Genomic DNA, 27,253 nt, shown 5'->3' on the forward strand with positions numbered 1-27,253 from the left:
AGAAACCAGAAACCTTTTATGTGCTAAGTAAATAACTGCTAAGTTCTGTAACAAGATTCCGTGCTTTCTTTTCGTCACAGCTGTTAGGCAGCTGTTCTGTGGAGAGGTCCTGGTAATTACTGGGAAGTTTGTTGTTGCTGCTACTCCATGAGTTACTGTTGAAATAACCTTTCCCCTTGCAACTGCAGAATAGCACGCCTGATGACAAGAACTTCCATATCATCCAGGTTTCGCTGTTCATCAGCAAAAGAAAGTGTCGTTTTCTCCCACTTGTTTAGGGAAATTCAGACAGATGCTTAAGACACAGGAAGTAGCACAAAACATGCTGAGCAAATGTTTAAATTAAGACATATGCTTTGTTTTGACTGGCAAAAGGCTGTGCTCTACGGTGCTTAAACATAAAAGCACTTTTCTGTCTTTGAAAGGTACTAATTGGTAGGATGCTGCCTCACTGACTGTATTAGTTCATGGGCTGACTTGCAATTACAGAGGAGGCCAGTGGTGACCCTGTGTTGGTGGTCACCTAACAGTTTCCCGTACAAAAAATCCTTGAATTTTATTTTTTTTTATTTTTATTGAAAGGAACTTGCAATAAGGGAGAATGTTCCAGTGAGAATTCCCAGCCCCTTTTGAGCAGTGGTAGAAGAGAAGGAAGGCAGAAAGAGGGCAAAAGGTGATGTGTACCTTTGCAGTGAGAAGCTCCCCTCCTGCCTGGCACCACTGCTCTTTGGGTTGTCCGGTGTGGCTGGGAATATGACACAGGCATAAGGCTCCTCCTGAACCATCAGGACTTACTATCCGCTGAGAGAGACAAGCTGTGTCACCATTTTGTATGTAGCTTTTACACCATTTTGTGCGGTGAGATTTCCTGTCCTTCCAGGGGCAAAAAAGAAGTGCTGAGGTCATTCAGTACAGGGAAAAAAACATTAATTAGCAGTTAGGTTTCAGAGTGAGGTATTGCTTTGCTGGGATGCCCAGGCTTTACAGCATTTGTGTAAACTTGATCCTGCCCTATTGTGTATGTGCATTGTGGTGCAGGTTTTTGTTATACACTCACTGATCTCATTACCAGTTTTCCTAGAGGAGCTCTTTCATTGCGCAAAACAGACATTACAAAAGTAGAATTAAGACTGCAGAGCTGATTGTAAAGCTGGTTAAAAGTGTTTGCCTGCTTGTCTCAGTTAAGGAAATAACTTCAAACATAAGGGTTCAGGCATTGTGAAATAATTGCCATTGTAAGCTCCTTAAGATTCTGATTTTGATTTATGTTCCATAGTGTGAAGGGGCTGCTTACACTGGTCAGGCACATTGAATACCATAGACTTGGTGCATTATAACTGGTGAAAAAATTTTAACGTCGAGGCTGTCAGACATGGAGAATTCACAGTTATCAATTTGGTCGTACTTTTTTTCTCTTTCTTTTATGGATAATTGTAGTGTACTGTTCATGGATGTAATAGAGAATTGGGCTTGTCAAAAATGTGGAACAGCGCAATTGTAATTGTTAAAAAAAGTTACCTTTGTGGTCTGCAGATTGTGTTCATCTTGTCACTGACTTTGAGAAGACGTGTTTATCCAGCAGGTGCAGCGGGAGCAGAACAAAGAGGATAATGTGAAACGCAGGTTATTATCAACCGATACTTGTGTTAACTAGCAGGTGACTAAAGTGTATCTGGAAGATAAGTCAAGTATTACTGTTCTATGTCAGGAATTGAATGTTCAAGTTAAAATAATTCTTTATTTTAAAATCCAGTAATATGAATTCGCTTTAAGAATACATGCTTGCCTTTCTGTTTATCTGTATTCTTACAGATTTTGTCTTGGTTCAAGGTAATAGTTATGCAGTTCCACTGGTACCTAGTGGAAGATGTCTCTGCCTGTGGTGGGGTGGGTAACTGGATGAATTTTAAGGTCTCTTTTAACCTCAGTCTATTCTATGATTCTACTTCAAGTGCTTCTCGGAATTTTTCCCCTGATAACTATTTGTCTTCGTGGTGGCCGTGCCTATAGTTCAGTGTACTTGAAATGGTTTTGGCATAATATTGAAATCAGATGTCCATATTTCTTTTGTTTAAATAGTAATTTTAAAATATAACTGAAATATGTCACAAATAATAAATAGAACTCTAAATAGTGATTTCTTGCCTCCATGGATAGGATTTAGGCATAAAAATGGCTGTCTTAGCCTAGGAGGGGTCCATAATGCTCTGGTATTGAACACTGGTATTGTGGCTAAGACAATTAAATGTGCAAATGTCAGACAAATAAAAGTTATCCCCATAGTAAACTTGAATTGGTCTCCTTATGGTTATGTAGTTGTATGGTATGCTGTATTGCCGACACCAAATGTTAAATCATGCCAATCACTGGAATATCATGAGATTGGCTGAAAATTAATAATGAGATAAACATAATGAGTTGAGTTCCTTTTACTTACCTTCTAATTTTAAACTGCCAAACTGTTCATGTCTCATGCTTCTTAGATTTCTCTCTTCTTTCTTCCATAATTGTGGTGGTTTTTTGCAAATAAGGAGTAAAGCATACCAAGAATCAGGATAAAGCCAATGGAGTAGAGTATGAGATACAACGGACAATTTTTTGTCATAATTTCCTGCTCTCAGGAAGTGTGATTTGTACTCTTCTAAGGAAAAATATTAGCAATCTGAAAATATATCAAGAATATTTCTGGAACTGATTAAGTTTTTGTGTCATAAGGTGGCAGAGATACGGTGGTGATAGTTCTTCATTTGTTAGAAGGAAACAGAGAATGTAGTTCTGAGTGGGGATCTTCTAAGTTGACCTTTCTTTTGGTCTATTTAAATGGCTTCTCTGCAGAATCTTACACAACCAGAGGTTTTTGACATTTGCTGCATGAGATTCACATTCTTCAAAGGAGAAAAACTTTTCACTGTTATTTGGGATGTGAAACACTGGCAGTAAGAATGTGTGCTTTTCTTTTTTCATGTGTTTGCTTAAAAACCATGTTGGAACATCTCACAATTGAGCAGAACTAAAAGTTTGTCCCCTTTGTATTATGAATAATCTGCATAACACTAGGCTCTGCCACTAGATTTTGTTTGGTATGTATTACATATTGTGTGCGTGTTGTGTATGATTACCGAGAGCATTTAATTTTTAAAAATGCTGCTCTTTCCTCTATCTAAAGTATAGAAAACCTCTTTTATGTTACTCTGTCTGCTTATGGATGTGGCTTGGCTGTTTGGAGACTTTACAAATGAGGAACCACTCTCTGACCCCATTCTAGCTTACACGAGGAAGAAATGATTGTCCTAGGACTGAGTAGCCAGTGATGGGGTAGCACCACAGAGAGGGCCTGACGAAGGTGCTGCTGAGACATCTCCTGCACTTCAGTATAGGTGTAGCCCGTGGTGCACATGTACTATAGCAGAAGAGTGCTTCAGAGAGCAAACGGGATCATAACCTTTCTTTTCTTACTTTGAATCCTAAATCAACAAATCAGAGCAAGGCCAATACATGCTTCTCTGCAAATACTTAATAAAATATTGTGGTACTTGCAGGCAGTGACAGCAAATGCTTTTGAAGTTTAACACTAACAATTTTGAAACCAGGAACAACAGCAGAAAGGTACAGCCTGGGTCTGTTGTGTCCTCAAGGCAGCTGGTTTCAGAGCTCAGGGGTGCCCATGGGGTTACAGCAACAGCCTCAGCTGGGGGTGAGGGAGGAGGAGGTAACCTGAAGCCCACTGAACTGGCACAGTGATAAAATCCCTGTGGAGGGTGGGAGAACTCTTGTGGGATGGTGCAGACCTCTGAGTTGGCAAAGTCAGGGTTACAGGATGTTACTGACAGTTGCTCCATGGCTGAAACTGTCGTTTTCCATGTTAACTTGATAGTATTATTTAAAATTATTCATAAGACCAGCTTGAGTGAGCTTTTAGCTGGGGCTTAAGAAAGAGAAAACGTTTTGATCACACTTTTTCTTTCTCAAGTTTTTTTACTTCTTGGCAGGAGAGATGGATTTTCATTTTTGCACATTCCTTATAATGAGATAGACAACGGGGCTTCCAGATCAAAATATTTGGATGTCTGGTTAATCTCTCTTTTTAAGTAACCTACATATGCTGGTAAACCAATTTCTCCTATTTATCATACAATTCAAATGTTACTTTCCAGTGGGAAAATAGAGAAATCTTTGCTCAAAGTTTTTATCTTGGATAGCCACTTTTCTCCTTTTCTACCCTTTTACAGGGGTGAATAAGAAACCATGCCTCATATCTGAAATGATCCTCAAATTCTTTTTGAAGACACGGTGCTGTTTTCCAATTATACTTTCCTATTAATAAGTGCAAGGGAGACAGAACAACTGTTGCAGCATAGCTAAGGCTTGGATTAGGGAGCACTCTTGTGGCTGACAGTGCGTGTCCATGTGTTTTCACCTGTCTGCCTTGGGAGAGCCTGTGTTAGGTTTGAGGTGGACAAGCCACCATCTTGCTGCATGACACCCAAGAAGCCAGTGGCGGCATGGACTCCATGTGGGTATTTGAGTCCAGCAGCTGAGCCAAACTGTGCTGTGGTTTTAGTTAAGAGGAATGTGTTTCTCCACCGGATTTTTATGGTGGCTGCAGGAGGCATAAGTAGTTGTGCTTCATGAAGCACCATGGATCTGCAGAGAAAAGCAGTGTTGCTGTTTGTTCTGTTTCCTACTCTACATACCTGCTGATGCTTATCCAAGGGCTTGCTTGCTTCAGACCCAGGGGAGAGACCATTTTTAATTTAGGGCGTGTGACAAGTTACCAGCTGGGGTTTCTCTCACTGTGAGTTTATGAGCTCTGCAGCCCTTTGCAAACATCTCCTAACATTTCTGTGCCTCTGTTTCTCACTGAAATGGTGGTGATATGTATGTGATGAGGTGTGATCTAAGATTTACTTATTAGATGAGGGATTCTAGAGAATCACTGAATGTTGAATGAATATGTGTTTTTTGTGGAAGGAAGAGGAGTCCTTCCAAACCCCTGTTTGCTGTGTAACAAGGTCCAGCAGTGCCTTAACTGCTGTGGAGTTTCCTTTGTACTTATGCTCCAGAGGTTACCAGGAGATATAACACCATAGATACTTGAGCTTGTCCTCCTGTCTGCTATTCTGTTAATTGTATTTGGAGATAGAAGTTGGAAATGGCAGAGGTCTTGTGATAACATTTGGAGAAGGAAAGAGAGAGAAGGCAAGAAAAGGGAATGTTTGGAGGAAGCTGATTAATTGATTTTCATCTCACATCTCCTACTTCCCCGTGGTACCACTGACTCCATATGAAAACCACCCACTTTCTTTGTGCTCTCTTAGAATGATGGCACTATGCTGATGTGTAAAAGAGAGTTGGCTACTACATCACTAATACCGGGTTTATGTAATTTTGTAAAGCATGTGACTAGATAAAAAGTAGGTGCCTCTTCTTGAAATACACATCCACAGTCTTGAATAACACAAGTTTTGAAATACTTTTGGCATAAAACACTCCCTGTATGCTTGTCTCCATGTGTTAACAAAGGATAGATTTTCTATTCTTACACTCAATTTGACCAGTAGACTTTCTGTCCTAATTGCAGAAGGCTGTTGCAGTCTGAACATGTTGCTTATTTGCAGTTTTTATCAGTGCTTTCTAATTTCTGGTGGCAAGATGTGTATTTTCTTTTTGTCTCAACCTAAACAATATCTACAACAACATCAAAATCAAGCATCAATGAGGCTTTCCTGCATATTTGCTGTATTAAAGAAATATCCTTGGCAACTTCACCCAACTGTCAAAGGACTTTTTATGTTAGTGTTGTTTTTTTATCTATTTATTCTTGAAAAGTAAACTGTGTATAAGTTCTTGGTTTAATTAATTCAGGAGTAATACCCTGCTTCCTTTGCATCTCACCTAGTTCTTTCTAGAAGTGGAAAACAAGCTAATAACGTGTCTTAAATGTGAAGAACATAAATAGAACATTTTCCATTTGTATCTTGTAGGTAACAAGGCAGTGAGTTTTCTTCTCCCCCACAAAGGTCCCTGGTTTATCTCTATAGGCTAGTGACACCGAAAAATGCATCCTATTTCAGTTGTTGGCAGTATAAGAAAAGGTCTTACAATTGCATTCGTGTGACATCCAAGAAGTTGCTGGGGCATGGTTTCTCTCTGACATTTTTTCTAAACCCACAATCCTACCGGATAAAAATTGTTCTTGTTCTTAGGTTTGATCATGTATATAGAGATGTAAAAAGCAGCAACACCACTAGACTGTACAAGAAGAGGGTCCCATGAGCATACATGTGGTTGCTTTTTTCTTTCTGAGGTTGTAGGATTCTCTTTGAGGATGAGTTTTCAAGCATGTATACAAGATGCTTTTAAAAATGACATTAGCAGCCTTGCTATTATGCACCTAAAGAACCTTCTTCCATGGAAAGACAAAAGACTTTTCTTTGCAGAGACAAATGTCTAGCTTCTTTGCATATAGAACATTTTTTTTTTACAAATATTCTTTCAGTCAAATGGACATAGAGGCTTTATGAATGCAGGGAAATATCTTTTGTCCTTTGTTTAGTTGCTGCTAACTCTCTTTTTGTGCTTGGAACTCGAGTGTGTATTTCCTCTGAAGCCTTGATTTTTAACATCTCTTTGTGTAGGTGAAAAAATCCTGGGATAATCTTAGTTTACACATTTTCAAAGAAAAATGCAACTGTAAGTATGTGCTGCGTTAAGGGTCAAGAGGGGTTTTTTTAAGCTTGTGACAGACCTGGAGGGCCTGAAAATCTGTAGACACAGGAAATGCCTCTCTGTATTAACATAAAGCAAGGCAGAAAGCTCTCAGGTGGATGAGATGCAGCTACCAGGATCTGGGGCTTGGAGGGAAGCTAGTGCAGGTTTTTTGACTATGCTATTGAGGAATTCCCTGAGACTTTGGATAAGCTGCTTTGACCACTCTCTCCAGTGACATGGGAGCAATGCTGTGGGCACTTCTGCACCACTGAGCTGCGGAACAAGGACAGACAGATGCTTGATGTGTGTGGTGTGAGTTACATGACTCAGCATGGTACAAAGAAATCTAGCACGTATGGAGTGTAATTCATAGGGGAATGTTGAAGTTGCAGGAGTATCTAAAAAATCTCTCATTACCTGAAGTCACCAAAGTTGGTACTGTCAGGGCATGCTGCCTTGGCTTAGTAGTTTCAGAATCACTTTTCAAAGAGTGGCACCTAATGTTTGTATTAAAGTATAAACATAGTATGGATTTTTCTTAAACAAAAAAGCTGCAGAAGGCAGGAGTCTTGATTAATCTTAGTTCAGCTTTTTTTTTTGTCAATTAGCAAGAGCCGTGTTTCTTCTCTCCCAGGAAAATGACTGGTATGCCAGCAGAAAACACACTGGTTTGTGTGAGATTCTTAATTGTCCAGTAAAGCTGATGAGGAAAGATGTATGCTGTGCTGTCCCTCCTGGAAAGAACTCTGGTCAGCTGGATGAGTTGGACTGGGTTGGAGTCTCTGCCCAAAACCTATTTACATGGTTAGGCTATGGTGTTTTTTTTAATGTACATTAGTTCTCAGCAGGGACTGGAAAAGTGACTTTCCTTTTCCTGGGAAAGAATTGGGAGTATTTCCGCTTTTCACAAAAACCTGTTAGACAGGGAAAGAGAAGTAAAGAGAGAATGTAAGTAATGTATATATCAGTCTGACCAAACTCTTTAACCACTAAGCTGTTACACAGAAGTCTTTCTGATCTCCACATTTTTTAATGTGCTGCTGCTGTATTTTGTGTGTGAATAATGCTGGCAGAGATTCTCAGCTCTATGGGGAACATGGCTGGAGAAGCTCTGAGTTGCGGGAGTTGCAGGGACAAGATTTTTGCAGGGCTGAGTTGTGAGCTGTATGGCAAAAAACTTATTATTAAGCCAGAAACTCAGCAGGATTAGTGGGTAGCTTCAGTGCTGAGGATGGAAACTTTTATGCACTTCTGGTGACTTCATCACTATGTCATTCCTGAGTAGGGAGACCAGAGGCTGAAGACAGTAGTTTGGGATTTTTCTGGTAGTGTGCTGTGGTTTTTTTGGAATGCGAAGCTACATTTGCATAAGTTATAAGTAAGGGTAGAAGCCCCCCGTGTGCTTAGGCGTTCTAGAAGATCCTCATGAGTATTTGTCTCTTGCTAATTTTTTGCAGAATGACATGTCTATTCTGCTAAGACATTTTTAAAAATCCCATTACATATCTTCTGGGGACTTTGCCTGTGACTTTCACTGCTACAGATCTCTGTCTGGGAAGTAGAAGTAATTTCACGACTATAAGGCGCACCCTTTTGACTAAAATTTTCCCCCGAATCCGGAAGTGCGCCTTATAGTCCGGTGCGCCTTATCTGATGTACAAAGTTGCGACATTTACCACCTCGGAAGTGTGAGCTGTGAGCCCTGGGGGGAGCCGACAGTGCCGTGGCAGCTGGGTGGAGGCGGTCCAGGGGGCCCACGGCACCGGCCCTCCCGGGTCCTGGCGTGCCCGGGGGCCATGGCTGCGGGGTGAAGGCGGGCCGGGGGGCTCACAGCACCACCCCTGCAGGGTGGAGGTGGGCCCAGGGGCCAGTGGCTGCCAGGTTGAGGCAGGGCCTCGACCAGCAACCGTGCGGGGGGAGCTGGGGGCGGAGCCTCGCTGCAAAAAAATCCATGCTCCTTATAGTCCGGTGTGCCTTGTGTGATCTACAAAGTTGCGAAATTTGCCGACTCCCGGGGGGTGCACCTTATAGTCCGGTGCACCTTATGGTCGTGAAATTACTGTGATACTGTTTCCTGAAGCATTGTCCTTACCACCGGGGATTGTTTGGAGAGCAGTGTGCTAAAAAATGGGAGGTGAGATGCTATTACATGGGAGTCACTTCGAGGTGTCTGTGTTTATCTAATAGGATGGTATGCTTGGGGCAGAGTGCTCTTTCCTAGGACAGTTCTATCCTCCTTTTGTTTCCCATGTGAATTCTGCTGTCTTCTGTTCCAGCTGCAATTAACAGATTCCAGTAATGTACCTTTCAGTGGTCATGCAGTCAATGCTTCAGTTTGTATTGAGGAAGTTTGCCTGTGGTAGTTTATCTTCTCAGCCTCTGTCCTCCACTTTGAAATGGAAATGGGGTAATAATGGTAATAATAAAGCAGTAATACTGCTTTTTTACTAGGGTGGGATTTTTTGGGGAAAACCAAAACAACATTTCTTACCTTTGTTGTAGTTAGTATTCATGCCACCTGTGTGCCCAAACCATCACAATGCATGCATATAGCTATACATGCTGTGGTTGCAGCACCGGGGGATCTTGGTTCTCTGGTACGAGCAATTACATTGTACAGTTGGGGAAAATAGGGGTTTTGATACACTTTGCTGTTCTGGGTGGTTCTGTGTGGAACTAAGCAAAATTCGGCTGAGGCAGGATCTCAAATAGCTAGTTTCCCGATCTCTTTTTTTTACCATGATTGTATTTTTACCTGCCCACTAGACAATGAATTCCTCAAGACTCTTTCTTGGTTTATTAGTTGAGAAGAGTTTGAATGAAGGAAGGTAATGATAATGTGAGATGTCAGAAGATTAGGCAAACCAGCTTCATATTAAGTGTTGGGGATCTCAGCTTTGACTGAATCATCACTCCTCAGTATATGAATACACTACATGAGAAAAGCTGTAAATGTAATTTGAGCATTAACGCAAGTTGAACTTTTGAAAAGAAGTGCTAGTCTAAGGACTCTCTTCAACACAATATAAAAGAAGGGTTTGATATCTAGTTCTCTCCACTAAAGCACTGCTCTGCTTTTCCACTTTGGTGAAGCATTTAGATGGATTTAGGTGGTAAAGCACATATTTCTGTATTCAAGCATCAGTTTACTTCTACCTATTGTGGTTACCCTCCCTTAGAAGGGAGTCAGCTTTGGATGCAGAACAGCTACGAATGTAACAAAACTACAAAATCTCTCAGTGTACAGTCTAGGTTAGTCAGTGGAGCTGGAGTAAGTCTGATTTACAGCCATATCACACGAGCCCTACACAGGTTCTGTGGTGGATATTGAGAGCAATTCTGTATTGCTTTAGACTGCAGAAAAAATGGCATCTATTTTGAATACTTTGTTTACAAGTACAGAGTTAAGATAAAGTAGTGTTTGGTGCATGTGGATGGTATTTAAGAGTACAACTGAGGTACACGCAGGTGTCCTTTAACTGCTCTTGAGCAGACTTGCTCAGGTCTTAATAACTGAAGAATTGCAGCGTTTTACTGTGCTGAGTATTTATCCAGCTCCTTGGGTTGTTCTGTAGCTAGTTTAAAGCAACTTTGGTTTTGTGTTGAGGAGCAGAAGTTATACTTGTGGTGATAAAAGTAACTGTATGACTTGTTGGTGGCATAAAAGTTTTCTCACTTCTCTTCCCCTTGCTTTCACCCGCACTTGGTGTGTTACAGTAGTGAAAATTGAAATTTCAATAAATAAATCAGTAATTTTAGTCTGATTTCACTTTATATTGAAGTATATTTTGTAACATACTCTCTCATCTTCACTGAAACTCACACAAAGGAAGCGTAGTCTGAGCTATCTGCTTGTCATCAAACCCATTTTCCATTCTACTTCTCCCAGCATTTTCTGCTTCTTTTGTGGAAAACAGATGATGATTTTACATAAGCAGGTTTGCAAACTGTTGGTGGGTAGTTGAGTTATTTTAAGGTTACCTTTCTTGTATTTCTGGCAAATTGCTAATGCAGACAGAATAGTACAACTAAGTCTCTAATTGTCATGGGAAACTGCTATTACAGAAAGGAATAATTATCATAGTTCGTGCAAAACTATGCACAAACTATACATACCTTTTTATAAACAAGAATGTGCCCAACCTTTGTGGGTAAAAACGTTAGGATTTGAATTTCAATATTTTTCATGTAAATGCTCACCTGAAACCATTTTGATTAAAAGAGTGGCAAGATTACAGACCTAGCAAGCTAAATATAAAATAAACCTGGAGACTGCATTTTGGTAAACCATAGAATTATTCCATGTGAAAAAAACCAGAAACACATTAAATCCACAACAAACAGGGCGTGGAAATGTGGTTTTACTGTCTCTCATTCTGTCTGCTATAACTGAAAAAACATACAATGTTTTGTGAGTATGGGTTTTTCTTCACAGTTTTGACCACAGTATTTAATTTCTTCATTTGACCAGTACTGGTTTTATATGTCTGCCACTAATTTGCACTAGCTTCAGTATTTATTTATTGTTTTGAATTCACAGTGAAGTTGGGTATTGGTGATTTGATTTACCAGCTGTTTAACAGGTGGCTCTAAAGGCTAGTTGAAATGCTAGTTAAACCAATCATGATGCTTAGTTTATCACATACCCACAAAAATGTTGTCAGTAGAAGGATGGGGCAAGCAAGAGTAGCGGGATTAAGGGAGAGTCTCTTCTATGCCTAGTACATCATAATTGGTGAGTGTGTAATCCATGTTTGTGGCCCAGACGTATTTATAGTAAGGGAAACTGGTACAGCTTTGTGAAACAGTCTTGTTCTGACTGATGCCTCTTTTGATAAGAACCTGTTTAAGGAGAATTGCTTTGATCACATGGTTAATCTGTTTGGAGAATTATTTGCCTCCTATATTTGCTTACATTTGATGTATTTTCCATGTTCTAGATGTTCTTATTAGAGTTTGTAGGTGTAGTATCATGAAAAGCACATTTAACATATGGTGTGTCTTGAGCATTTGTCTGAAATTAGTGCAGTTCACAGTAGCTCTCCACAAAGGATGATCCCACAGGAGTTACATACGTTTCCATACCAGAGAGGAGTTCTTGCTCCATTCTGCTTTTTTATGGCATTGTCTTAAACTTTACTTTTCTGTAAAAAAAATTATTTTATGTTGAAATCCCTTTTAGATGAAGTGTGTGAAAACTTTAATAATGCTGATGTAATTTAAAGATAAATGTCTTTAGGTGTTGCTTGGCTCAGATTCTGTCTGTTCTGGTAGGACTTTTACTGGGGGAATGCCACGAAAGTGAGTTGAACGTCAAGATGTACTTAGTGTATCCAACTGCCCTGGACAAGGGAATTTGTGTGAACATATTAAGCATGCATGTTTTACAAATGTCTTAGCTTGTGCTTTGCAAATGTGTCTTTTTAGGAAGGCTAAAATGAGAATTGTAAACTACCTGATTGTTTTAAAGGTATTTCCCTAGTGAAACTACCACTTCTTATGTATTCATATGTTAAATTACCTATTCTTTCATTGTCCTTCACTTAGAATGAAAAAAATAGCATGCAATCCTAATTGCAGAAATGCTGAAATCTGAACAGTTATTTTCAGCAGAAGTAGTTAAGATGAGCAATGATTAAAATTATGAGCAATGACAATTCATATCAATATTTTATTCTCAATAGGATTTGGAACTGCATTCTTTTTTGTTATTCCTCTTCACAAAGCAGTATTCTACTGCATCAGTAATTCCCTCTTGTTGAGCTGGTTGCTGCAGCAAGTCTTGTTGGATATTCTGCTCAGCTCCCCAGCTCCGTGCCACTGTCCCTTGTACTCTCAGGGCAACATGCTCCAGAGAAAGGGAATTGGGATCCTCACTGGCTGTCATCCCTGGTGTAAGCTCCTAGTGACAAGCTGCCCTTACCAGGAAGTTTTCAATTGGTGCTTCTCTAGGTCTGTGTTATTGCATCTCACGCATGAGGAAATCATGAGCCAACACCTGAAGCTGAAACTTGCATTTAAATTTGGAGTAAGAGAAAATGTGTCCTACTTCTACACTCTTAGTATTTTAGTAAACTTTAGTGTGTTGATTTAACAAACAAAAAGCTCTTTAGATCAGAAAGGGAGAAAAGTGTCTTAAATGTACTCTGCTTCACTGATGATCACTCTATTCCAGCAACTGGGATTTGATAAAGTAGGAATAATTTCTTTATCTTGAGAAAGAATTAGCAGGTATTATACTTGGTTTAAAATGTGAGAGAGTAACAGACCTTATTTAAATTTCTGTCTTTGTAAGGATTCAAAATTGAAACTTGATAATATCATTGCCACAGAATCCACTGCACTGTTTTTTCATCTCTTTCAGAGATGTTAAAATTGTGCTGTTCTGTATTGGCTTGAAAGGGACAATATTTTTGTCTATTGTTTCAAATACTAAAATCTCTTGTGTCAATCTGCAGAAATTGCATCTGAATATTGCTCATTTTTCTTGTTAATGGAAAATGAGTTATCATATTATTTCCTTTAAATAAATATTTTTATTTCTTGAGCTAATTGATTACTGTTTGTGATGTATTGTGAAATTGATGGGTAGGAAGAAGAGGTAAATGATTGAAGGTAGTACTCAGCAAAGTGTTCGAGCACTCCGGGAATTCTTGTAAATGGAATCAACAAATCCACCAAATAGATCAGTGTTCATTCCTAGTATTTTCTTTTCTGGAAGCAAATGCAATCAACGAATCAGACAAACTATGGGGGGCTCTACCTTTCATAACCTGCAGGTCTGAGACAGGTAAACAGAAGACACCAAAGGTGAAAGAGAAATAGTGGTGTTGTTCCTGATGCAGAAGGACTGATTCCTTGCTTCCAGATGAGTTTGGAAGAAAATAAACTTGAGTTTAGCAGTCACATTGTATTGCTTGTTTTTATGGGTGACTTCTGATTGTTACTTTTATCAGTTTTTTGATTGGTTTTATGTAGTTCATTAAAACCTGTAAGAGCACAATACTTGCTGGAGAAACTTAATTTTCTTTCTTGACTGACCATTGTCTGTTGCCACTGGTTGCAGGGCTTCCTGCAAGTATCAAGACAGTGAAGTGTAACTTTTCAGGTGTAACTGGAAATCTCTCACAAACTTTGCAGTTCTCAGCTCTGGTAGCATGTCAGCTTCTAAGTGATCAACATTTGAAGCATACTACTCCAGAGCAAACAGTGTAACCATAATACAGAGAGTGGGTGAAGGTTAACAGGTACCTATAGCTGTTTCTGAGTCTTCCTTTGTATGTATTTGCAGAAGGTGAAGTTCTAGCAAGGGTTAGAAGTGGACATTGGCAGTTCTGTTTTGTAGTGGGGAAATTACTGCAGTGTTCATTTTATGGTAACTTTCTTTTTTTAAAATCAGAACTCTGTTTGGTAAGCACAACATACATGTGTAAATTTTAAAAGCATGGTTTATTTTACATTAAAATGCTGGATATTTTCACCTTTTCTGTGAAATTTTGCCCCCTTAATATTTTTTCAGAGCAGTTAAGGTCACCACCTCAAGTTAAATACAGACCTACTGAGAACAGGTTTTTTCACTCTCAGTCTTTTTTTCCCCCCTTTGTTTAATTTTTCATGATAAAACATTGAAACTCCTGATCTGCAGTATTCGTTTTTAACTCCTTTCTAATTCCTTTCTAGTTTTCCTGTCTGTGAAACAAAGTATAAAAAGCCTGTGTTGTAAATAAAGACATGGGAGACTTTTCTTCCACCAACTGAATTAAAACTGGAGTGTAAAACCAATGTGTGCATATAGCTGCAAGGACAGGCTCAGACTGGCTTGTGCCATTTCCAGCAGGTGCAGAACTGTGGTCAGACGCTTTGGCAGAGTGTGTGAAGGGCAGAAATTTAGTAGTAGAGTACTATGCATGTGCTGCTGTCTTTCAGCAGTTATGGGAAAGATTGAAATGTGAAATTCTGACCTAATTGCAGATAGGGGACAGATGCAAAATACGGAACTTGGAGCTGAAGCTGCCATAGGTCTATAAGCTTAAAACATTTTTTTTCTGTATTTTTTAAAAAATTGGTAGAGAGTGATGGAAACTTCTCATCCCTATGTAATGAGGATATGTTTCACTAAAAAAATATTGCTGTGCAATGCTGAGGATTGCTTGTAGGTGAAGGCATAGTACCTTAAAGAGAACTTCAAAGCTATACTGATGGAAAGAACATTTCCTGTGGCAGTGTCCTTTTACTCATTTCTGTCTGATTTTTCAGCAAGTGTTTCCTGCTGCCTTTGAGGAAGGGAAATTGAAGCCAGTCTTTGTCATTTTAAGTTCCACTTGCAGCCTTTTTTCTGGATGCTCTGCAGGTACATATGTCAGGGCAGGGCAGGATGCAGCTTTGTGGCTGCCTGAGCAACTGAAGAACTTTGGTAATCTCCAGGCTGTGCATTTCTATTCCCCTGCTTACTGATGTAAGTTGATATTAACAAAAACCCATCGACTTCATCAGGTGTCAGACTTGATGCATGTTTATATGTCACCCAACTTGACTTGCTTTTTGTTGTTCTAATCATGAATGATTCAGGATGTATCCTTTTGTGCTCAGTTCAGCTCCATGTGATTCTTGAGACATTAAATAAAAGCTGTGTCTTACCAATTCACTTCACAGCCCACAGAGTGGTATGTACATTAGCAAATTGATGTAGAAAAATCTGCCTCTCCAGTTTATTGCTTATGCTGCTGTTTGTAGTATTTTTTGCAAAATAGGCAACTAAATTAACTTGCAAAACACTAAATTAACTTGCAGAGGGAAAGTTACATCACTTTATGAGCTTATCTGGGATAAGCTGTTATCTGTTAAAAAAGTTGCTAGAAAAGTGAGGTGGAGACTGGCACCTGTGGTTATTTGGCAGTCTGGTTGTGGTAGTTACATGCAGCTTGTATGTGCATTGCTCAGACTGTATCTCCTAACCATCATCAATTGGCTTAGTGAAGAGGATCTTTTTTGTTTAGTATCCCGTTTACCACAGAAGGGAAGAAGGTCTTTTCCCTCCGCTTGCTTTGACTACAAGGCTAGGCTCTTTGTGTCTTGTTTTCCAAACACCATTCCTTCAGGGCTGAAGAGAAATTACATATTCAAGCCTTGTAGTATTTCCTCCAGTTCTGTAGAACTGGAGTAAGCACTTCCAGACAAAAGTCTGTGATTAAAACAAAACACATTCTTCTTTATGAATGAAGAGTTAATTTTTTGTGAAATACTAAGATTAGCTTTTTTGCTTGCTTTATCCAGAATCATGATGTGTTTCATACAGTGAAATAATGTTTTTTTTGTTCTCACTAATTTGTGAAATGCTTGTTTAGGGTGTGTGGATGTGTTCTTGGTAAGCACTTAATAAACTAGATTGATCTTTTTGGCAAAGGCTGCATTGTGTAGAACAAATTAAACCTGAAATAACAGTTGTTGCAGATTATTTTTCTGAAAGCGTAATTGCATATATTCTTCTTCCTACTGGCTGCTGAAATGGGTTTCCCAATAATGTTTTATTATTCTGGCTTATTTCAACAATACATACATAGTAGTTTTGTTTCCGTTCCACTGACAAACCTAGAGCCTCCAGTGGTAATTCTTTACTGGCAATTTTTTATAATTGTAATAACCATGGAACTTTGTGAAATATAGTAGAAATATTTTCCCAAAGTTTATGTGCTATAAATAAAATCTCAATTTTCTTTTTTCCACAGAATCATTTATGATTTTTTCCCAGGAAAAAGGGAGTGCAAATAGATATTTTTGCTCAACAAATTTATTCTGAACTCCCTGCCTGTTAAAACATTTCTGAATAGTTTAATATCTGGAGTTTATATGACTCTTGCTTCTTTTTAATCTCCATCAGTGCTAAGAATTTGGACATATGCTCAAATGCTAATTAAGGCACTTGAACACATTTAACCAAGTGCTTATGTCCTATTTTAGCTGTGTGTGGCAAGGGTAAATTGAATTAAACCCCTGCGTTTCCATCCTGAAAGGGATTTAGGAGACTAATGGTCCATCACATGCTCCTCTTTTCCTACAACTGATAGCTGTGGAGCCATGGTTGTGCTCCAAGGACCAGCTTTACTGAGCCCCCTTCATAGACTGGGTCACCTCATGTGGCCTGAGGTGAAGTCTTGTCTACAGGATTATCTTTGGGCATTCTTCAGAACTCTTTATAGGCACTTGTGGACTTAAGGTGTCAAGTTTTTGGGTGCATTTAGGAAATAAAGCACCATTTACCTGTCAGGTCAAAAAGATTTCATTGTCTGAATTGAAATTTAAGCTTTGACTCTTGTGTTGAATCCCTGCAACAATGCTGAGGGGATTGTAAACTGATATGGATCCTCTAACTTTACTGGGAACAGATTCTGGCACAGTGATTTTATTATCATATCTTGATATACTGAGAACAAGAAAAACATTGACATTGTAGTTAATAAATATTTAATCTTTATATTTTTAAAAATTATGTCACATAAGTGGCTATGAAAAGAGATCAAAATTTTAAAAACAGTGTCTTGTGGGTGTCTCCCAAAGGATGCAAACAAGTCAAGCTTGCATTACATAAGCAAAAAGGCGATTCAAGCCCAGTCCTCTCCTTTCTGCCTTTCCTTCATCTTTTCTGGTCCCATGCTGGTGTGCTTTTATGCAAAGCCAAGCATCTTCTGTGTTTGGGGAAAGGAGTAATAGAAGTGTCGGTGTTTGTTAACAGATTTGACAAACTGTGGCAGCAAAAGCTATCTTTTCTATATTTTGGCATGAACAGTCACCCTTTTATTGGGCCATTAATGCTATTTCAGAGCATCACGCTGTATCCACAGGCAATAATTTAGCAGTTGTTTATCAGGAGCTTTCATAAAGCTTTGAATACTATTATAACATTCAGTAACACTAACAACAGCATTTCAGAAAACGTGCCAGTTTACATGGGATATCCGCAAATATAGTTGTTCAGGAATGCATGACCCACATAACCTATAAATGTAATTGGAATTTACAGTGCTGGCACAGGCTGATGGATAGCAGATTAGAGCCCTGATTAACCATGTGATTCACAGGCTGGGAGTATATTGTCCTAAGAAAGAGTCATTAGATGCAATCAGAATTTCAAGTGGTCAGATAAAATTCAAGTATGCTGTTTGCTTTCCTTCCCCCTTTCCCCCCGGCCTCATGTTTTTCTTTTTAGGTTGCCCTCTTATTTATTTATTTATTTTATTTCCAGAGCTGGAAAATACTATTTTGATGAATCTGTTCCTCACCCTAAAGCTGTCTGTCTGTTATTCATCAAAAAGCAGGTTGCAGTTCAGTGAGCAGAAGAAAAGATTTTAATAGAAGCTGTGCCAAGGGCTGTAATGCATCATTTTAGGGCCCTAATTACATTACAATGACAAATATCAATGGTGACAACGACAATAACCTACATCCTTTAATGGCTGTGCTGGAAAAGGAGTTTGGGCACTTCGCCATCAGATTAGACTTGGTTTCAAAACATAGGCCATTAGAAGTGTGTGTGTCCACAGCATTTCTGGCTGATAACTGAAGCCCAGTGGAAGGGCCTGTAAATAAATGAAGCCTCTCTAAAGCCTGGTCCTGTGGGACAAAAGAGGTAAAATTAGATGACTGTGGAAGCAGCCATTTTTCCGAGGCAACTTTGACTTTCCATGTGAGGAATTGGATGCCTAGTTTTATGAAATCATACTTTTTCCTTCTCCTGGCAGTTAGCCTGATCATGAAAAACCCATTGACCTAATGCCTAACAGAAAAAAGAAATCCTAACCTGTTGTTCAAATGTAGGGTTTTTTAAAAGTCTGTGAGTAGAAGTGTGGAATTGTGCTTTACCTTGTGTCAGAGTTTGTAGCTTAGGCAAAGAAGAATGAGTTTCCAGGCTTCCTCCAGGGGTACTAGGAATAGGCCTACTATTAGACTGTAGACGCTAATCTATGTCATCAGTACCTACACCTTCAAGCTTCAGGGCAGCCTCTCAAAGAACCCACTCAACTAGCTTCTGGCAGCTAACTCCTTTCTCTTGTATGTTTTGTGGAAGACAATCAAGCCTGCTGCTGTGGCATTATCTCCTGCAGTTAATTGTCGAAACAGTTGCAGTATTGAGACAGACTGTACTTCATATTTACCGTGTGAAAATGTCTGTGTGAGACTCCTCTTGGTACAGAATGTGTACCTTGCTATCATTTGTGCATGTGCACAGTGTTTTCCTTCATGCCTTGAGACTGCATGTGGTCTCCAAAGATAGGCAGCCCATGCCTCAGTCGTGCTGTGTCTGCAGTCTGCTGCTGCTCTGCTGGGCTGTTTCCTTCTTCAGTTTGGAGGATGATAAAAGGTAACTGTATGCACAAGCATGCAACTGGGGATGCTCTTTGTTAGGGAAAGTGATGACTGTTTTAATAAGGAAAAAATGTGAACACTTTGGCATAGCATGGGCTTTTTGGCTTTGTTGTGACTGGCCTAGCAGAGAAATGCTACTGAGGAATGTTTAGACATCACTTAAAGCTGTTTTAGCTCTTTTTCTTCTCCATAGGCTGAGCTGGATGCTGTCTCCATCAGCTCACTTCCCTGCATACAGCATGAAAGGACTCGTTCTGCGCTCCAGTGGGATTGATATCAAGAGATCTATTACAGTCGTGTAACTGTGTATATTCAGCCACCTGTTTTCAGTTACTGACAGGTTTTTAGAAAACTGTTTTTAGTTGAACTTTTCCCACGTTCAGAATCTGCCAGAGGTGAATTTTTATATAAACGCAGAGCAAATACCTTACAGCCACATTTTGGGCAGAAGAGTGGTAGAAGCGAGACATGCTTCTGTTGGGGAGTGGGGAGAGAAGTGATAAAAAGAAAAGCATCATAACTGAAATAACTTGAAGTATCTGTGGTTGAGTACCTTAATTGAGAAGAAATGCCTCAAAGTGAATTCAATAAAATTATTTTTGTTGACTAAGCTACATTCTAGCTGAAGGTTAATTTCTGAGTTTGATGGAGAAACCAGTGAAGTTTTACAGCCTGTTACCCGGGAGGTCAGATAAGACAATTGTAACAGTCCCTTTTGGCCTTAAAATCTGTGAATCTACAAACTTTTAAAAATAAGATGCTGAGCTTCTGCATGGCACTGGTCTTGTCCTCAACTCCTCTGCAGTGCAGTAAAAGTATCCGGCTAATGTAGCTGAGGTAGAAGAGTGGTTTTTCAAAGGCTACCTCCATGGAACTTTTAGCTGGGGAAGGTTGTGACAGGCATTTTAAAGATGGGGAGGAGTTGTTTTGCAGCAGAAGAAAGCATGATGTGCCTGTTTTTCTTTATGGACGCACATATGTGTGTTAAATAGCAGGTCAGAGTGGCTTCAGCTTATGCCAGGACCAGGGGCACTTGGGAATTCTCTGCTCATGTGGAAAATAGAGTGTGTAGTTTTCTCTCTGGCTTTAGGGCACTCAGGAGATTTCTGCAAAAAAAATAGCAGTGTGGCTGAAACCCAGAATTTGGAAATTACTAGATTAATGGTGCTTGAACCACTAAGACCAGGTACTTTACAGCTGTACCTTGTATTACAGTTCTACATTTCCTTAATCAAATAATGCTGTAATGGATTTTGCAGCTTTTCTGGCTGAAGCTTAGGTGCACTTGTCGCTCCCTGTGCTGCTCCGTGTAACAAGCAGTTAATAAAATTCCTTGTCAACTAGTGTAGTGAATGCTGTCTGTTTAAAGGAATATTTAAGTTTTACCTTGTGGGATATCTGATATTATAGGTACATTTAAAATTTGTGGATAATTTAGGTTTTTGTTTGAGCAGAACATATTATAAAGTATCCTGTAAGGTTCCTATGCTGCTGAGTAAAAAGAAAAGATGTAGTAGACAAATACAAAAAAAATTATGAAAATGCATAAATTTAATGAGACGAGGACTTGCATAAACAGTGGGAAGATACAAGGACAGTTTAACTTAGAAATTGCTATGGGAATCTAGATGGATTTCAGAGAAAGGAAGAACTTGTATTCCAGAATAGCATGTATTAACTCGTGTGTATCACACAGTATGCACAAGGGGGCAGAGTTAGTTTCACATGTGCTCTTACCTCTTGCAAACCATGTCTGCTGGTTACGTAGCTCTCTTACTGTAGTATTCCTTGAACCCAGATTTATTTATATGAACTTCTGACTTTTTACTGCTCCTTGTGAGCTTTTCTATAGATTCTTTTCCAAGTGTTTGCCATTTAAAGGTGTATCTAAAAGGCTGGAAGGTTTGCTTTTAGAAGAGGGGATGCTAAATTGCATGTTAGTACGTCTTCGTCACATGATTCGTGACTTTACAAGAGGAAAAGCATTCTGTCCAATTGTAAAATAAGGAACTGTTCCTGGTTAGAATTTATTGTAAGAAAATTATGATGTAGGATAGGAAAGTCTGTGTGACTTTGAATATTCTACTTCTGGAGCTGTAATTCTTGTGTTATCTAAACAAATCTCCTCTGTCTTTATTGATATTTTCAGATTAAATAAAGAAAATAAGAATTGATCTCTGATATGAAAATAAAACAAGGTGTATTACTAATTTGTGTTCACAGCTACCATATGAAAGTAGCTACTACTAACTGGGAGAATAGATAACAGCAGAAGTGTGTTACAAGACTGCAGTATTCCTTTCTGAAATACATGGTAGAATGACTGTCAGTAAGATTGTAAATTTCAATGCTAATGTTCTCATGATGTACACTGTTACAAGTAATGATGTAGTTGTTTCCTTTGCTTACAATGGCGTTGCTATTACTTGAAATACTCCTTCCTTCTGCATTGTAGGGAGAGAGTTCAGTTTGATACACAGAATTTTATTCATCTTTTTTGTTACATCTCCTGAAGATTCTGTTCTTTAAATTCCTGTGATTGTGTAATCAAAATTAAGTACTCTTTGTATCAGTTCTAAATAGTGGTTTTTAAGGAAAAGATTTTAACCAGAAATTACTAGCTTCCTAAGTACATTTGGATCCATGTGCAAACACTTTTGTTATTTTTGAGAACATCTCTTGGCCAGAGGATGGCTAGAGTTGAAAAATGACAAACAAATATCTCTTTGGGGTTAATGGGTGACAGTTGCATTCATGTAATTGAACTTTTTTTTTTCTTGTGACTTACAGGCAGAAATTGTCAAGAGGCTGAATGCTATATGTGCACAAGTCATCCCCTTCCTGTCCCAAGAGGTAGGTATTTTGTACCACTTCTAATATAAATGACTGCGTCATCGTATCTATCAGGGAAGTGGGACTTTGTGTTGAGACTGTTTCCTTATGAATCTCTTGGCACTGGTAGATGACTTTCCATTGTGCTGTTACCGCTTTAACGTCATTATCTTCTTCAAGCCTATTATAATATCATTTACATATATTTATGAAATGGAATGTGTTGTAATGTCAAAACAGAATTTTAGTTTAAATATTTTTCTTTAATGCACAACATAGTTTTTCTTGCAATTACGGTTTTGTGGGCCTGAAATCAAAGACAGCTTGCAAAAGTGCTAGAAAGGCATAATTTGTGCTACATCCTTGGCAATGAACATTAAAGTTCGGCAGAAACTTCTACTTTGGTACATGAATAATGATGTTCCACACAGCAGGCATAGAAACACAGCTTTTATGTTGGCTTTTTTCTCTCTCTGAAAACCTGATTACTTACTACCTTAAGTCCTTTTATGTTTTTGTGTATTTGGGGAATATAAACAGAAAATTGAAACTCACTGTGAGCTAATTTCTCTAACCATTAATTTTCTTCAAATTATGATTTGCTAGTATTATTGTGAGTGCATTGTAGATAATTTAAGAGGCACTGGGATTTGGGGGAGTTGATGGGAGCTTATGAGGAAGCTTCTGAGCAACTGGCACGTGTGAATTAAATAGGAAGTGTGGTTCATTAAAGGAGACCTTGGGTGCATAATGGCTTCCCTTGTCCACCCCCTGAGGGAAAGGGACTGGAGACTGGGATCCTTTGGTGCAGGTTAGTGTGCATCAATTAAGCACCTGGTTTCCTTTCAGTACAATATATAGCTGCGAGGACAAAAGTGGAAGATGTATTTTTGTGTATTGCATCTGTGAAATGTCATGCCTGAGAATATGGTGTGACTTTGTCCTGGCATTTCAGTTGTTACATAAAATGCCAGTGCTTTTCAAGAGATCTGCTCAGCCAGCAGCAAACGAGAGGCTGTGTGCTCCATATTGCTGTTCAGGTAATGAGCTTTGTGTGTGCCACGTCTGTGTGTCTGTATGTGTTTGGAACAGGAATAATACCAGCAAAGCTAAAACCTGGCTGTGTTTGTGAGTGCCACTGTCCTCTGCTTATTAAGACGGATTTGTGGAAACTAAAACTATGTGTAATGTTCTTGCTCCATTGCTGGAGGACCAGAATTAAAGTGCTGCACAGATCTAAAACAAGTAGCTGTTTTATACTTTGGCTGCTTCAGAGTCTCTATAGGTGTAGTTACATGGTTTTATTTGCTGTGTAGAGATAACATACCATACACAGATAGGAAGGATTGAGAAGGGAAGCATAAAAAAGCTTTTCATGTGTCTTGACAATGCAACTGGTGGTGACTTGTTTTTGTAATGGATTTAGGAAAATCTTGATGATTGTTGACCTCTTCTAGTAAGAATGCATATGTAAATGTCTATATTGGCATACAATGATGTGTCAAAAGAGAGCTGAGCTTCGGGTATGAGTATGCTGATAGTCTTGGTTTCTCTCTAATTTATGTCTTTGAAAAGTTAATGTCTTAATGGAAGTCTCTTTATTTCATCATCCAGATTAATAGAGAATTGAATTGCAGCATGCTTTTGCTGTTTATACATTTTACATACAGTCTGATTGTGGAATAGTGGCTGAAAAATGTGATCAGCCTTCTTTATATTGTGCCTGAGGGAAAATTGAACAAAATACAGTGGTTGCATGCACTGATGGCAACATTATTGCCTCATAATAGCACCAGGTTAACTTGTCTTATTGCTTGTTAACTTTGTAAGGAATCAATGGCTTGTGATAACTCATTTAGAAGTAAGAAATTGTGGGCAAAATCACTAGAGATCTTGTGAAAAGGATGCATTTATAATACATCACCCTACTGGGTACTACTGTCTACTTTGTTTCTGGGGGCAGTCCAGTAAAGTATTCAGTAAATTCTCCAGGCCTCAGTCAGTTTTATTGTGCTGTGCATCATTTAAGCATATATTTAAAACAAAATTTCTAACCTGCCTATACATCCAGTCAACTGGTACCTTGCTTTTACATTTATTCCAGTTTAGGCAGACTGTGAAAACAGCACCAAGAAGTACAAGCTTCCCATTTGTGTAGGAAGGAGTGATTCTGTGGTCAAAAATGTGAGATGGACCTCAGGGGCAATGTGTGTTCAATTTCTGTTGTGGATTTGGGCTTCCTTTGTTGCAACAGTCATTTTCCACCTCTGTGATACCAGTGTGCTCAAAGTAGTTTCTATTGCATAAGATGAAAGGGGTGCCTGCAAGAGTGGGAGTTGTGGTCATTCAGTTAATTTAGTTTTGATCTGCTGCAGTTGGTAGATAGTTCAATGTTCCCATGCTTGAATGACCTAGCCAGTACAGTGCAATTAATTTTGTGTCTCCACCCATAATAGACAGTACCTCTGCTAATTGACACTTCTCATCGGAATTTACCAGCTTCAGCAGAGTATGACACTTTCACAACCCTGTGGCTTTCAAGCTGGGGCTGGTTCCTGTCTGCTCAATATGACTGGCTGGTTGCAACCTTTGGCTGTCGTTATGGGCTAAGTGCTGAATGAGCTCAACTGTTGGATAGTGGCATTTCTTCAGTGTGTCTGGAGATGTATATCACAGTTACCTTCTTTTGAGTAAAAACTGTCTGTGTTTATATACATGACACACATGCAAGCTGGCTGATACACAACAAATGCTGTAGTGGCAGCTTGGAGCTCAGCACTAATTGTAAAACCTGCTAGAGGAGCAAGGATTGATCCCTGTCAACTTACATACAATGTAAGCATTTTGTAAGGCTGAAGGAGGCTGTAATAAACATTTTTGGAAGCTTCACTTTCCCTTCCAACTGCCATTGAACTAGCTAATAACAGGCTAGATGGATTGTTTTTTAACAGGCATCTGCAATTCCCTGTGCACATTAAGGTGGTCAGATATACTTACTAGTATACTAAAATGCCAGGCACTGGCATGCATACATGTAAACAAACGTCAAAAGAAATTCTGCTTGGAGTCTTCTCTTTTCAAACATTTTGATATCAGTTGATGGTTTTCCTTCTAAGAGATTGATGTGGACCACAATATGCTTGCTCTTCTTTGTACATACTTTCCCTAGAGGTGTTTCTAAAGTCCAGTAAATTTGAATGAGGAGTGTGAGATCCATTATGTAGAAGCAGAGCAGGAGTTCTTACATGCTGATCAAGACGAAATAGCTTTTGGTCTGAGATGTGAGGTTGAGAAGACAGAATTATTTACCTCCGTCCTAGACTTGCCCCAGACTAGAGTTCAACGAAAAATACCAGGAAACTCTGAGAGGTCTGTAATCCTTCTGCCAAGGAATGCATCTCATTAGCAATTTATGCATATATTACTAATAATACTCTTAACATTTTTCTGAAGTAGTTACTATATCTTGTCTGAGTTGTGGTGCCTGTATACAGTGACCCAACTTGTCCTTTCTAGCTTTTACGGTGTGTGCTGCACTCCATGGTGAATGTGTACTTGCTTTCCAATTCTCACTAGCATTTTTGGCATGTCCCTAGGTAGGGCTTCCAAGAAAGGCAGTGCTGCAGTTCTTAAGCAAGACCTGTACTTCCTGTAAACATATAATAACAAAATAACAGGAATAAGGAATAGCAGAGGCTGCTTGTTTCTTCAAAGCAAATTTTTCTGTGAGTTTTGCTTTGGATATTAGTGGTGATCCTGAAGACAGGGTGTAATTAGGATTTTTTAACACTACTGTAATTGTGTCCATGCCTGGGGGAATTTTGGCTGCTCACTTGCTGTCAGCAGAGCTCCCCTGTCCTTGGGAGTTGTGGAGAGCTCTGACATGGTATAAAAAGCCCAGCAATTTTCCACCATGTTGCAGTGCCTGTGCATAAGCCAGGGTTGGGTGACAACTGTGTGGTGAGACAATGTGTGGTGAAAAAGCCGAGGTTCTTCCTATGGTCTCTCTAGCTGTTGCTACCTGCTATGAGACTTAAAAGAAGTGATTTTCCAAAACTAGGCAAGGCAACAGACACACCGCTCATTACTGAATGCAAAAAGGGGAGAAGTTAGAAAGGAGAAACAGTATTAGTCTGCATGAGAGGTGGAGCAGGGTATTGAGCTCATTGCTCTGGCATGTTAAATGCAGTGCAAAATACTGTTTTGTTACAACTGAGAAAAACCCAGATCTGTCCTTTGCCTGTGTTTGCAGAGAAAGGCTGCCATTAAATGTATGTGAAAATTGCAACCTAGTGTCTGTGTTTGATTGGAAGAAAAGTAATCCTTTTTTGTTGTTGCTGTTTTCACTTGGCTTGGCTGTAAATTGCTACATGATCACTTGATGTATGTGAACTGCTTGGTTTTAACATGAGGCTGCTTGTTACTGGTGTGCTGGCCCAGGGGGGTGTTCAGGCACATGGCAGGTGTTGGCACCATCCATCCCTGGGTACCATTTCAGGCTGGGTCAGCCAGCTGCCGTTCTGCTCCATGGGCCCCTGGGCTCCCTGCCCTTACCTTGGTTTTGGGTTGCAGTGTGTCCCTGGAACCAGCTGGGCTCCTTCCCTCCCTGTAGAGATCCCCACCTAGAGCCATGGCTGGTAACCTGGAGCCCCCAGCCACCTCAGTTTCAGAAATGCTGTGAGCAGACAGCTCCTCAAACCCTGCATGGGCTTTCCTGTGCCTTTTTTCACTCAAGGATGTGGTTTTTGTCTGTAACTTGAAGTAGAGCCGGGGTCACTCGAGGCATGCCTTCCATGGGCTGTTTTGGGAGCTGAGGAGGTACCTCCTCAGTTACTGCAATGAGCTGGAAGTGATGGAAAGGCTAATTACATACCGTCTATTTTGAGTCTTTTGCCTACAGAGTCACAGAAGATTAAATCAATGTTAAAGCAGCTAGCAATGGGTGAATTTTAATTGTCTCTACTGTACCTAATTTAGGTTCAATGTAACTAGGCCCTTGGGTTTTCTCCTCTCTGAAGTCTTGATCCTAAACCTATTAGAATCAATGAAAGATGGATTGTGTGGCTGCTCTTGCGGGAATCTGGGGTTTTGGTAGTCCATCCCTTCACCTTCTCTTTCTCTGACCTAAGAAGGAAACACCCATTTTTCCCATTTTTTTCTGAGAGCTATTCTTTATGTGTTTGCTGTAAGGGAACAGAAAACACTCTAGCTCTTGTGGAGTTGACTTATATTCCAAATCCTGGATGCAAATTGAAGTAATTTCTACAAAAATTTCGGTAGGTTTAGGCTAGCTTTTGTTGATGCCTTAGGAGTTTTTTCTTCTTCTGGGGACAGGACTTGAGTAAATTGA

General features: G+C 39.5%; 1 protein-coding gene across 4 annotated transcripts in view; it reads left to right on the plus strand.

Annotated features, from left to right (window-relative positions):
* TLE4 (TLE family member 4, transcriptional corepressor) overlaps positions 1-27,253 on the plus strand; it is a 97,516-nt gene that overhangs the window by 9,741 nt on the left and 60,522 nt on the right. For all 4 annotated transcript variants that reach the window (XM_033085592.2, XM_033085594.2, XM_033085593.2 and 1 more), the window contains exon 5: positions 21,862-21,924. In XM_033085592.2, coding sequence (XP_032941483.1) covers positions 21,862-21,924 — 63 coding nt within the window. The remainder of the gene's footprint in view (positions 1-21,861; positions 21,925-27,253) is intronic.

This window comes from Catharus ustulatus, chromosome Z (assembly GCF_009819885.2).
Source record: "Catharus ustulatus isolate bCatUst1 chromosome Z, bCatUst1.pri.v2, whole genome shotgun sequence".
NCBI classification, from domain to species: Eukaryota; Metazoa; Chordata; class Aves; order Passeriformes; family Turdidae; genus Catharus; species Catharus ustulatus.